Here is a 12,368-nt window from a genome sequence, read left to right as displayed (position 1 = left end):
TTGTTACACGACCCCACTCCCAGTCTGTGACACAGGCCAAAGGTGTGATTCAGTGGAAATGAAGGGAATAAGAACTAATAGTATTTATCACTCTCTCTAGCTCTCTATTTTTTGGTCTATTTGTTTTGTCTTGTTTGGGGCCACCTTCAGCAGTGCTCAGGGCTTACCGCTGGCTCTGCACTCAGGAGCCACGCCTGGTGGCTCAGGCATGCCGGGGATCAAACCCGGCAGGCCTCGTGCAAGTGCCCTCCCTGCTGAGCTATCGTGCTGGCGCCTGTAGCTCTTTGTTTATGTATTTTTAAAAGATATTATTTAGTTAACTTGCACACCAAAATATCTTACTGATATTTTAGAACAATCTAGTTATAGGATTCTTTTTTTGGGGGGAGGGGGGTCACACCTGGCGATGCTCAGGGATTACTCCTGGCTCATGCACTCAGGAATTACTCCCAGCGGTGCTCGGAGGAACCATAGGGGATTCTGGAAATCGAACCCGGGTTGGCTGCATGCAAGGCACATGCCCTGCCTGCTGTGCTATTGCTCCAGCCCCCATCATAGGATTTCTTTAAATTTAAAGATATACTGCGGTTTCAGATTTTTATTTATGCATTTATATATTATCAATATATTTTAAGTATAAGTTGCGTGTAATATTTGAGCTGTTGAAGGAATAGTCGGTGTTTTATCAAATGATCGAGGAGAGTTTAGGATATAACGTATAGTTGAACCCTGTGAGGCTTGTGTCGTTACCATTAGATCCTGTGAGTCTCTTTCCCTTTCAGTCAGCAGAGCGGTCTGGGAGGAAATGGTGAACGCCTGCTGGTGCGGCCTGCTTGCTGCCCTCTCACTGCTTCTTGATGCCAGGTATTAAATCTTTGTAAATCTTCCGTCACATGTAGCAGGGCCAGAATTGTTACATACAGGGCTTGGGGGTATCGCCCCCGGGGTGGGAGTGCGCATTCCGGAGGCTGGGGTTGACTGTGTGGCCCTGCAGGCTCTGCTGGGCACGACCCTCAGCACAGAGCCGGGTCCTGCCCTCTGCGGCTCCTGCTTTCTCCCTGTCAGAAACAAAGAAAAAATGAAAAAATTTTTTTTCGGTCTTAAAATTATTTGCTCATATTAGTTGTTACATGTATAGACTATTCTTTGTATGCCGTCCCTCTCTCATAGCTCATCCTTGCCCTCTGTTCCACGCCAGCATTGTTGTCGCATCTTCTAACGGAGAATACTAGCTCCAGATTCTAGGGTGCCTTTCCCTTAGTGCCTTTCGAGACGACTACTGTCGTGATGGGTGATTCTGTTGTGGTAATGATGATGTTACTCTGGACAGTTTGTCTTCAGAATTTATAGATTTAAATATTATTGAAACTTTAAGTTAATATTTTTAATTCTTGACTATTTCTTCAGTGATGAATCTATGTGTCATACAAAGCTTTTACGTAGTTCAAAGTTTCAGATGTTACGTTAATGAAAATTCCTTATTACATTTTTTTAACAATTTTTTTCTTGATTCCCTAAAACTTAACATAAAAATACAGATTCACATCATGTGTGTAGTGTAATTAGAAGTCAGTCAGCTATATTAAATAAAGTGTGTTGAATTTCCAGCACAGATGAAGCTGCCACGGAGAATATTTTGAAGGCGGAGCTCACGATGGCTGCTCTCTGTGGGAGACTGGGCCTGGTGACCTCGAGAGACGCCTTCATCACCGCCATCTGCAAAGGGTCGCTGCCGCCCCACTACGCTCTGACTGTGCTCAACACCACCACTGCAGCCACGCTTTCTAATAAATGTAAGGCTGCAGCTTCCAGAAGGTTCTATGCATCCAGTGGTTTGACGTGGTATTGAGAGAAGATTATAGGAATTTTTTTTTTTTTTTGGCTTTTTGGGTCATTCTTGGCGATGCACAGCGATTACTCCTGGCTCTGCACTCAGGAATTATCCCTGGCGGTGCTCTGGAGACCATATGGGATGCTGGGAATCGAACCCGGGTCAGCTGCGTGCAAGACAAACGCCCTACCCGCTGTGCTATTGCTCCTGCCTTAATTATAGGAATTTTTATGTTGAAACCCCTGCTATTTGACTCATTCTTGAGCTCTGTGAGAAATCCATGCCCCCTGAATCTTGATGTCTTTCATCTCTTAAAAATAATGGATATTGGGTAGTGACTAGGAATAGACAACAGATAAGGATTAAATGATAAAGCACTGTCGCACTGTTCATCGATTTGCTCGAGCGGGCACCAGTAATATCTCCATTGTGAGACTTGTTGTTAATGTTTTTTGGCATATTGAATATACCACGGGTAGCTTGCCCTGTAAATTATTTATAAACTATAACATACAAAGTGTGCGATTTTTTTTCTTTTATAATGAAGCTAGTAGAATAGTAATGTTTGCAATCTCTTAGATTAACATTTAGGTTTCCTTTTGTTTGTAAATACTTTTCAAGCGTTCACACTTGTTATTTATAGATTTTATTTTTGTTATGGTGATATTTATATTATTAAGTATAATAATGTCATTAAATTAAATGTCATTAAATTTTACTTAATGAGAGTTTTCAAACTGAAAATACTGAGTCTAAGAGAAATTTACTAGAATATACATGTCGAAAATACTTAGTATGCTAATTCTATTTTGCTTATGAAAAGATCTGCTAAAGTTAATATTTGTCAAAATCATATAGCAAATTCCTTAATATTTGCTTATCTTGCTTTTGTACCTCTGAATTTTTAAATGCTTGTATATTGATAATAGGTATATAAGTGCCATTAAATCTAATGTAGTCAAGTTAATGTCTTAGAATGTTTACTTTGAATGAAACATCAAAAGTACATTTAATTTTTTTGGTTTTCCTTTGTATTCTAGCATATTCCATTCAGGGCCAGAGTGTTATGATGATAAGTCCATCAAGTGAATCTCACCAACAAGTTGTGGCAGTGGGTCAACCTTTAGCAGTGCAGCCTCAAGGGACAGTAATGGTAAAGGATAGATTCTTTTCTTGGTTACCAGTTACTGTCAGAAATTTTTTTTTTTGGGGGGTGCTTCTGTTTGCTACTTATTTTGCCTTCTTTTGCCTCTTCAGATAAATTATACCTTTTGTTAAATATCCAGTTGTCTCTACCATAATCGCAGTAGCATAGATTTTAAGCTAGTGCATTTGTTCTATAGAAAAATATCAAAATTGGGTTCAGAGCAATAGTAAAGGTGCTCGCCGTGCACGTGACTGATTGACAGCGTCATGTATGGTCCCCGAGAGCAGCTAGGAACTGCTAGACATGACCCCTGAGCACAAACCCAGGAATGACTCTTGAACACAGAGCCCTAAGCACTGACCACCAGGTATGGTCAAAAACAAACAAAAAACACTTATCCAATCTATGTTCTAAACATTTTGTTTTGTGTTGGGGCCACCAAGGAATTACCTCTGGCAGTGCTTGGGGGACCATATGGGATGTCCGGGATCAAATTCAGGTTGGCTTTTACAAAGCAAATGCCCTTCCTGCTATACTATCTCTCCAGCTCCCTCCCCCCCAACTATTTTTTAAAATTGTTTGCTCTTTTGCAAACTTTCAGTTTTCAAAGATATGACATTTATCTTTTTGTCTTTTACAAATCTATTCTTTTTTTAAATATAGCTGACTTCCAAAAATATCCAGTGTATGAGGACTTTACTAAACTTGGCACACTGCCACGGAGCTGTTCTTGGAACGTCATGGCAACTTGTTTTGGCAACCCTTCAGGTATGTTACAGTCTCTGGGTCAAGAGTCCATGCAGTTTCTATATCTTAGGTATCAGATTAAATAAACAATGCCCAATATGCTTTAATAATGTTTGTTAATTTTAATTATTTCTAATAAAAATAAACTTTATTTTCTTTAAAAGTTCTGATTTGGGGCTGGAGCGATAGCACAGCGGGGAGGGCGTTTGCCTGGCACGCAGCTGACCCGGGTTTGATTCCCAGCATCCCATAGGGTCCTCTGAGCACTGCCAAGGGGTAATTCCTGAGTGCAGAGCCAGGAGTTGTGCATCACCAGGTTTGACCCAAAAAGCAAAAAAAAGTTCTGATTTTTACTTCATTTGTAATTTTTCTTCACTTGTAATTTTTATGGTTTTAAAATTTTACTTTTTAAAAATGTTTTATAGCATCTTGTATGGATTTTGGGATTAAAGCCTAGCAGTGGTGGTGCCTTGAAGCCTGGAAGAGCAGTAGAAGGACCCAGCACAGTAAGTGCCAGTTACTTTTACTCTGTTACCGTTTCCCAGAAATCTTGCATATTGCATTTAATTTTATTCCTCTTTTAGGTTCTAACAACAGCAGTGATGACCGATTTACCAGTGATTTCTAATATACTTTCAAGATTATTTGAAAGCTCACAGTAAGAATTATTTTTTTTTAATTGATAGAGCCATAACTATTAGCCGTCTATTTTTAGATCAGAATGTCTTATTCTTATTTCATCATTTTTATTTTAGGTATCTTGATGATGTATCATTGCATCATTTAATAAATGCACTTTGCTCCTTATCCCTAGAAGCAATGGATATGGCTTATGGAAATAATAAGGTGTGATATTCTCTTTTTATTTTGAATATGGTACATTATTTAGTTTAATAAATCTTTATGATCTCAGTGTTTTGCTAGTGGGACTAATTCTCACCTTGTAGCCTAACCCTTCTGTTGCGTTCTTGTTGAAAGGGAAGTTAAGAGGGCATGCTTTGACTTGTGATATGTCTTCATATATGTGATATGTCTTCATATATGAAAAATATAACATATATTTTTCAATTGAATTACTATGAGATACACAGTTACAAAATTGTTCATGAGTGGGTTTCATCATGCAATGTTTCAACACCTGTCCCTTCACTAGTGTACGTTTCCCAACACTAATGTCCCTAGTTTTCGTCCCACTTTCTCCCCGACCTGCCTTTATAGCACTTCTCTCTCTCTCTCTCTCTCTCCCCCACACACCTCTCTCTTTTTCCCCTCTTCCTCTCCCCACTCCCTTTCCTCTCTCTCCTTTTAGGCACTGTAGTTTGTGATACTCTTATGGAAAGATTATCATACATCACTTTATATGGTTTTTTAATTGTATCCATTTCTCCTGTGCACTGAAGTTTCAAAAATATTTCATGAAGAGTATTACGATACCACATTTAGGAGAGGACTCAAAAATATTTTGCGAAGAATATAATACCACATTTATGAGAATTTTTGTAATATTTCATATAATACTTTTTGAAATATTTCATATAATGCTTCTAATTACAATTTGTGACTGGGGTTGGGACAAGATGAGCCTCTAATAAAGCAATCCATTTAAATTTCTCTTTGCTAGGAGATAATAAACTAGGAGATGATAAATTTTTTGATGAAGTTAATAATTCTGTCTACCTTGACAGTTTAATTTATGCTTTCCTCATTGACTGAATAAGTAGAGTAGTACTTGCAAATATTGGTGCTTAAGAACATTTCCAGCTATACTTAACGGTATAATTTTCAATTATACTTGGAAAACCAGGACTATTTAGGCTTATTTATATCTTAGAAATTGTTTAAAATGAAATGATTTCTACATTTTAAAATGAGTATAATTTTGCCACTTACAAATCATGATGACACTTGGAGCATGATTAAATAGCAGAGACTACAGGTTTTTAACTTGTTAAACATAAAAGTCTAGCATCTAAAATTATAGTATTAGCTTCAGTTATTATAAATTTGTACACTGTGGCTTGTCATCTTGGCTTATATGTCTCACCATAGATTTTACTAATGCAAAGGTTTCTTATTAAGGAATTACTTAAACATGCACCGGTTTGAAAATACGTATTCTAGTTTACTCCAAATGAAGGTAGTTTATTAGAATAATGTGTTTCTTGATATCATTAATAAAATTTTTTTGTGTGGGGGCCATACTAGTTGTGATCAGGGCTTATTCTGATCTGTGTTCAGGAATCACTCCTGGAGGGATTCAGGGAATTTGTATGATACTTGGAATTGAACCCAGGTTGGCTGTGTGCAAGGCAAGTGTCTCACCCACTGTATTATCTCTCTGGTCCCCAAAACTGTAGTATTCTTAAGAGTCACAGTGAATTATGAGTAAGTTTATGTGGTAATGCCTTGAGAGTTTATATATTCACTCACTCAACACAATGTGTTTGCTATAATAGAACCCATTGATTTCCTTTTTCAAAAAGATTTTGGTGGGAGAGGGTATCCTAAGCAACACTCAGGGGCCAGATTAATCAAGATGAATTGGTATCATTGGAGGTAGATATTGTAGGAATTACACCAAGATATATAGGTAGGTCAAGGCATTTTCCATTGAAATCAAAAGAAAAAAATGTTTTAAGATGACAAGATTAATGAGAATTGAAAGTAATAGGAGATAAGTAGTTTATTGCTAACCTTCAAGAGTACAATTTAGGAGCAGACGGAAGACTTGTAATATTTTAGGGAGGCTTGCAAGGAACAAATGTTGAGAAAATGGATGTACTGGAACGGTGCAAACTTATCTGAAAATAGGCTCACACCTCTCCATTTGGGGCATAATTTTATAAATTGAGATGGTATATATGAATAGAAAAAAAAAGCTTATAAAAGCATTGCAGTATAAACTTTAAATAATACTAGGTGAGGCGTTAATAGGTTTATTGCTCAGCTATGCTTTCTATAAAAATTAGTTGATGACAGATTTTAAAGATAAGTAGAAATGTTTGTATTTTCCTACTCTATTTTCCTACCGGAACCAGTTAAATATTCTAGGCATTAAATATATGTGTGATTGTGTATATTTGTGTTCTTTAGATTTGACATTAAAAGTAGTGAGTGTTGGTGCCTGAGAGATATTAAAGGGGTTACAGGCACTTGTCTTGTGTACAGCCAACCCTAGTTTAATCTCCATCACCGTGTGGTTTCCCTAGCACAGAACTGGGAGTAACCCCAGCACCCCTGATTTATAACCCAAACCAGCAGCCCCCCACCCAAATAAAATTAAATTGACCTGAATTCTCAATTTTAGAACTTATTTTAGGAAGTCGTGTCAATGTAAGGAAATAATCTAGGGTAAAACTTGTAAGTCCTTTCTTAGAAAGAGGTAATACTGATAACATTTGCATGTTACTAAGTTTGTTATTATTGCAAAAATAAATAAACTATTGATCATGTTTGTTATATGTATTAGCTTACATTTTTCTTAAAAATTTCACTTACTTTGAGGGGAAAGGATCTTCTCAGCAGTGTGCTGGGACCACCCGTGGCAGTAGCCCACTCAGCTATGTTGGCTTGATGGTTTTGGTCCTTGAACCCCGTAGAGCAATGCTGCTTGTGCATGGGAGAGCTGTGGGTCCACTAGGCATACTTGCAGTGCTCAGAGACCAAGTGCTCAGGGACCAAGTGCTCAAACTCTGAGGCTCATGCTTGCAAGGCTTGCACTCCAGCCTTTGAACTATCTCCCCTGCTTACAGTTTATTGAATCATGTAAAATAATTCTGCATTCAGTAGTAGTATCCTCGTTTTGCAGGTGAAGTATGAGAAGGGAGAGCTTGCCTACCTAAGATTACCGGTTTAGTAATTGGGAGAACTTGGACTTGAACCAGTCTAGACTGTGTGGACTTATTAGTCCAGATCTCTGTCCTTTGCCATTGCTTCAACTTCTGTGTGCATCAGTCAACCAAGGAGTTTTGAAAACACAGATGTCAGCGAGTGCCACATTTGTGGCTTCCTAAATTCTTATTGGGAATGAGACTTGGTTGTCTGTGCACTCTTTCAAATGAGGCATGTGTCCTGCACTCATCCTGGTCAGAGTAAGGATGAGGAAGAGGAGAAGAGGCAGTAAAACTAAGCAACATGGTGACTTGCTCTATGCCAGGCACTTTTTATTTTTGTTTATTTTTTATTAAAGAGCCATGATTTACAAAGTGAATGAGGGTTGAGTTTTGGGCATATACTATTTCAGTATCAGTCCTACCATACAGTATCAACTTTCCTTCCCCAGTGTCACCATCTTCGCTTCCCAACCCAGCCCCTACTCTATCCCCACCAGTCAATTTGACAGGCACATGACAAAGTTTCAGTGGTTCCAGTTGAGATCTCCTACTTCCATTTTCGTGGAGTCTGCATTTTGGTTATATAGCTCTACCACTCACTCTACTCATGGGACAAATGAGCAGAAATGCCAGGTAGTTATAACTTCATCAGTATAGTCTTAACTACTGTACTATATTGTTTCTGGAATGATGAACTGTTCTACCACAAAATTTAGGATACTGGTAATAGCACATGTAGGAAGGGTTAGCCTACAAAAATTTGTCTTGGTATCGACAGATATTAAATATTTGACTGTATTTGTCTCACGAGTTTCTACTCAGAATTAAAGAAACATTGAGACATTCTTGCTTATTCTCTCTGGTCTCTAATTTTGGCTTTTAGTTTTTCTCATACTTCCTGACATTCCCACCTGAAACCTAGCCATTTCTTAAATAAGAAAATACATTAGTTTGACTAGACTTAGATGTGCTTAAACCAGCGTCCTTCAACCACTAGTTCCAGGCTGAGATTCTGGTCTCCAGGTGCAGAAAGGTTAAAAACTACTGACCTGGCACCATGATGATAACTGCCAGTGTGTGGACCAGTATGCAGAACATGTGTCCATTTGTAGGGATAAAAAGACTGAAGAATGCTGGCTTTAGCTTCCTAATTAAATTTTCCAGTTAGGATCTATTCTGGATACTTGAAGTGCATAGGAAATACTTCTGATAACTGAGATTTTAAAACTATTTTTTAACTTTTTAATATCATATGTAAACCATATATATGGCATACTCTTTCGGGTATACTCAGGATTTTCTTCTTTCCTTTTAATTTTTTTTTTTTTCATTTTTTTGCTGCACCTGGTTCGGGTGCTGCTGGAGATCAAGCTTGGGGCTCCTGCATGCATAATACATTGAATTACCTCCCCATCCCCTCCCTACTCTCAGTTCTATTCCCTTAAAGTGCTAAATAATTTCCTTATAATATCCTACTGCAATGTTTTCTTCCTAGGAACCATCACTTTTTGCTGTTGCCAAATTGTTAGAAACTGGACTAGTTAATATGCATCGTATAGAGATTCTGTGGAGACCTCTAACTGGCCATCTACTTGAGGTAACCTATTTTTATTATTTACTTTTTGTGTTTTTTCAAGAATTAAGACATATACATGGACCTGATTTTTCTGCAGAGGCATTAACTCCTCCCCTTGTTCTTATAGCTGTATTTTTTTTTTAAAATCATGAACTAAAATTTTATAGTCATTTCTTTGGTGAAGTAATGGACTGCTTTGGGGCTGGAGGTTTGCTGGAAATGAGTTCTATATCAGTCTTTCAAAAAGTCTTCAGTTATTAGTGATATGTATGTATCACTATATGTATATATGGTATATATATATGTACCTGTGAGTATATGTGTACAGACATATACATGTGTATATATGTACCTGTGAGTATGCACTGTATGGGGGTGTGTGTGTGTGTGTGTGTGTGTGTGTGTGTGTGTGTGTGTGTGTGTGTGTGAGTGTGTGTGAGTGTGTGAGTGTGTATTTTGGTGTTAGGAAGTGAATTCAGGGCATCATGCGTGAAAAGCATGTGCTCTGCCGTGAGTCCGTTGCCTGCACCTCCCCTTCTCTATTTCGTCACTTCAGTTTCACTTGTTCTCTGAAGCATAGGGCAGTTGAGACTGAGAGTGAACACCGCTCCTTCATAGTCTTTCCTCTGAATGGGAAGTACTTTCTCTACAGAGATGGAAAACGTGTTATTCATCACTAATTATATGTAACGTCAGGAAATTTTACCTGGATTTGTATTCTATTCAAGTTAGAATGATTGTTAATATAACTGTTGCTTGATAATAACAACTGCTTCTATCAATATAAATGTTTCTACATAGTTTAGATTACGATCATTATTTTGTTGTCACAGTATTTTGAGGAAGTTATTTTGATCAAAAAGCTAATGTGATTGTGTACTTTTTTCTTTTATTAGGGTTGCTTTTGTGAGTTATTAAAGGACACATGCAGATATAAGTTTTTAAAAATTTAGCATAGTATTTGATTTGAGGGTAAACTTAATTATGCACGTTGTATGTTTGCTTCTTTTATTATTCTGTGGCATCATTTATTTTTATGAAATCCTTTCTTTTCTGTGACTTGTTTAGTTTCATCTTTTATCTTCTGTCTCTCTATTGCTACCTCTTGCCCTTTATTCAGAAGGTAAGCTTACTTTTACTTTTATTTTGAATATAATTTTCCCTTCAGCCCTTATTTTTAAATATTTGATACAATTTTTTAAACTATGAATAAACAAAACTGCATGGCCAAAGTGTAAGGATGAAATATTTACTTTTGTTCAACATGTGCACCTTCAGGTCTGCCAGCACCCGAATTCCCGAATGAGAGAATGGGGCGCAGAAGCTTTAACGTCACTGATTAAAGCAGGATTAACGTTTAGTCATGATCCTCCGCTTTCACAAAACCAGGTAAAAAAAAGTCTCATTTATTCTGGATTGAAGAGATTGAAGAGATAGTCCTTGCCTTGCACACTCCTGACTCCAGTTTGGTCCCTGGCACTTTAGCGATGATCCCTGAGCACAGAGTCAGGAGTAATCCCTGAACCTCGCCCTCCCCCCCCAAATATACACAATCCCCAAAAGTACATTCTGAAGAAAATGTAATGTAAACCATTGTTGCACATATGTAACTTTTTTCTTAATGTATCAAGTGATAGTAGTGATTGTGTTTTTTGAGTTACTATTTTATGTTATTAATCTCATAAGTTTTTATGCCTGGATTTTTAGTGTTATATTTATTTTTTAAAATAAATTTTTTTAAAAAATTAAAGTTACAAACTTTTCTTTTTTTGTTTTTGCTTTTTGAGTCACACCTGATGAAGCACAGGGGTTACTCCTGGCTCATGCACTCAGGAATTACTCCTGGCAGTGCTCAGAGGACCATATGGGATGCTGGGAATCGAACCCGGGTTGGCCTCGTGCAAGGAAACGCCCTCCCCGCTATGCTATTGATCCAGCCTCTAAAGTTACAAACGTTTTGAGAATGACATTAATGAATTGCTCTACCATTTTAGAAGTTTCCCTTTGCATTGCAGTTGTAAGATCTCATTTGGGAGCCTTACTTTATTAACTTTTCATTTACGTTGGTCCTTATGTGTCTGATTTTTATTTTTCTTTTCTTTTTAAAAAATTTTTGGGTCACACCCAGCATTACTCGGGTGTTACTCCTGGCTCTGCACTCGGAAATTACTCCTGGAAGTGCTTGAGGGATCATATGGGGTACTGGGAACATGCCTTACCCACTGTACTATCTTTACAGTCCCACACTTTTCACATTTATTAGTCTAACATAAGGAGGAAAGCAGCAGAAGAGAGAAGCATAATAAAGTGGATTTTTATTTTTATACTTATTCAAGTTATTTTATACTTTTAGATTTTGTCATTGTTCCATTATTCTATCATAGACATATAGAAATATATATGTTAAATATATAATAATTTTTTTTAATTTAAATTTTATTGAATCACCATGTGGAGGGTTACAAAGTTCTCATGATTATGTCAGTTATACAGTACTCAAACACCCTTCCCTTCACCCGTGCCCATATTCCATCACCAACCACCCCATTATACCTCCCGCCCCCTCCCACCCCCCCAGTCCCCGCCCTTGTAAGTGATAAGTTTCACTTCGTTTACGCTTTATCTTGGTTACAGTCCATGTTTCAACACATAATTCACTATTGTTGCTAGGGTTCCCCCCAAAAAAGAGAAGAGAGTCCCACTGTCAAGGAAGCATTTGATGGCTCTCCATTGCTGAGAATGTAGAGATATTAAGTCCCGCTGTTTGTTACATAACTTTTCTATTTTTTTCCCCCCTCGTCCCGAGCCACCGAGATCACGCCTGTTTAGTAATCACCACGCTGCCTGACAAAGGGAAACAAACCAAAAGAGATGGTTATTTCTCGTCATCAGCCGGCGTGCGGCTCTAGCTTAGTTGATAGTCTGGTATAATGTCTGCAAGCAGTTTCTGGAACCAAAAGTAATACGCTGGTATCGGCCCCGGCTCAAGGTTCCACCAGCGTCCCGCTGTTCCAAGTACATAATAATTTATTCCCTTGCATCCGATTCCCACGCCACCAGGTCCGTGTCAGCTTAATGGACATCATACTATGGTTAACGCCACGCCGCGTTTTTTCCCGAGAAAGAAGGATATTTCTTCTCAGGCGGCGTGGGGATATGGCTTAGTTCAGTCTATAGAGATGGCTACCACTTTGGTGGCCTTCAATATTTCAGCAAAAGACTTACTATTCTTGT

General features: G+C 38.0%; 1 protein-coding gene across 3 annotated transcripts in view; it reads left to right on the top strand.

Annotated features, from left to right (window-relative positions):
• Positions 1-12,368, top strand: part of MON2 (MON2 homolog, regulator of endosome-to-Golgi trafficking) — a 100,935-nt gene that overhangs the window by 46,606 nt on the left and 41,961 nt on the right. For all 3 annotated transcript variants that reach the window (XM_004601659.2, XM_004601658.3, XM_055126066.1), the window contains 9 exons: positions 783-864; positions 1,609-1,793; positions 2,872-2,984; positions 3,642-3,746; positions 4,151-4,231; positions 4,310-4,383; positions 4,481-4,571; positions 9,054-9,155; positions 10,413-10,523. In XM_004601659.2, the coding sequence (XP_004601716.1) occupies positions 783-864; positions 1,609-1,793; positions 2,872-2,984; positions 3,642-3,746; positions 4,151-4,231; positions 4,310-4,383; positions 4,481-4,571; positions 9,054-9,155; positions 10,413-10,523 (944 nt within the window). The remainder of the gene's footprint in view (positions 1-782; positions 865-1,608; positions 1,794-2,871; positions 2,985-3,641; positions 3,747-4,150; positions 4,232-4,309; positions 4,384-4,480; positions 4,572-9,053; positions 9,156-10,412; positions 10,524-12,368) is intronic.

This window comes from Sorex araneus, chromosome 2 (genome assembly GCF_027595985.1).
Source record: "Sorex araneus isolate mSorAra2 chromosome 2, mSorAra2.pri, whole genome shotgun sequence".
NCBI lineage: Eukaryota > Metazoa > Chordata > Mammalia > Eulipotyphla > Soricidae > Sorex > Sorex araneus.
The sequence above is the reverse complement of the archived record's forward strand: the minus strand, read 5'-3'. Positions and strand labels throughout refer to the sequence as shown.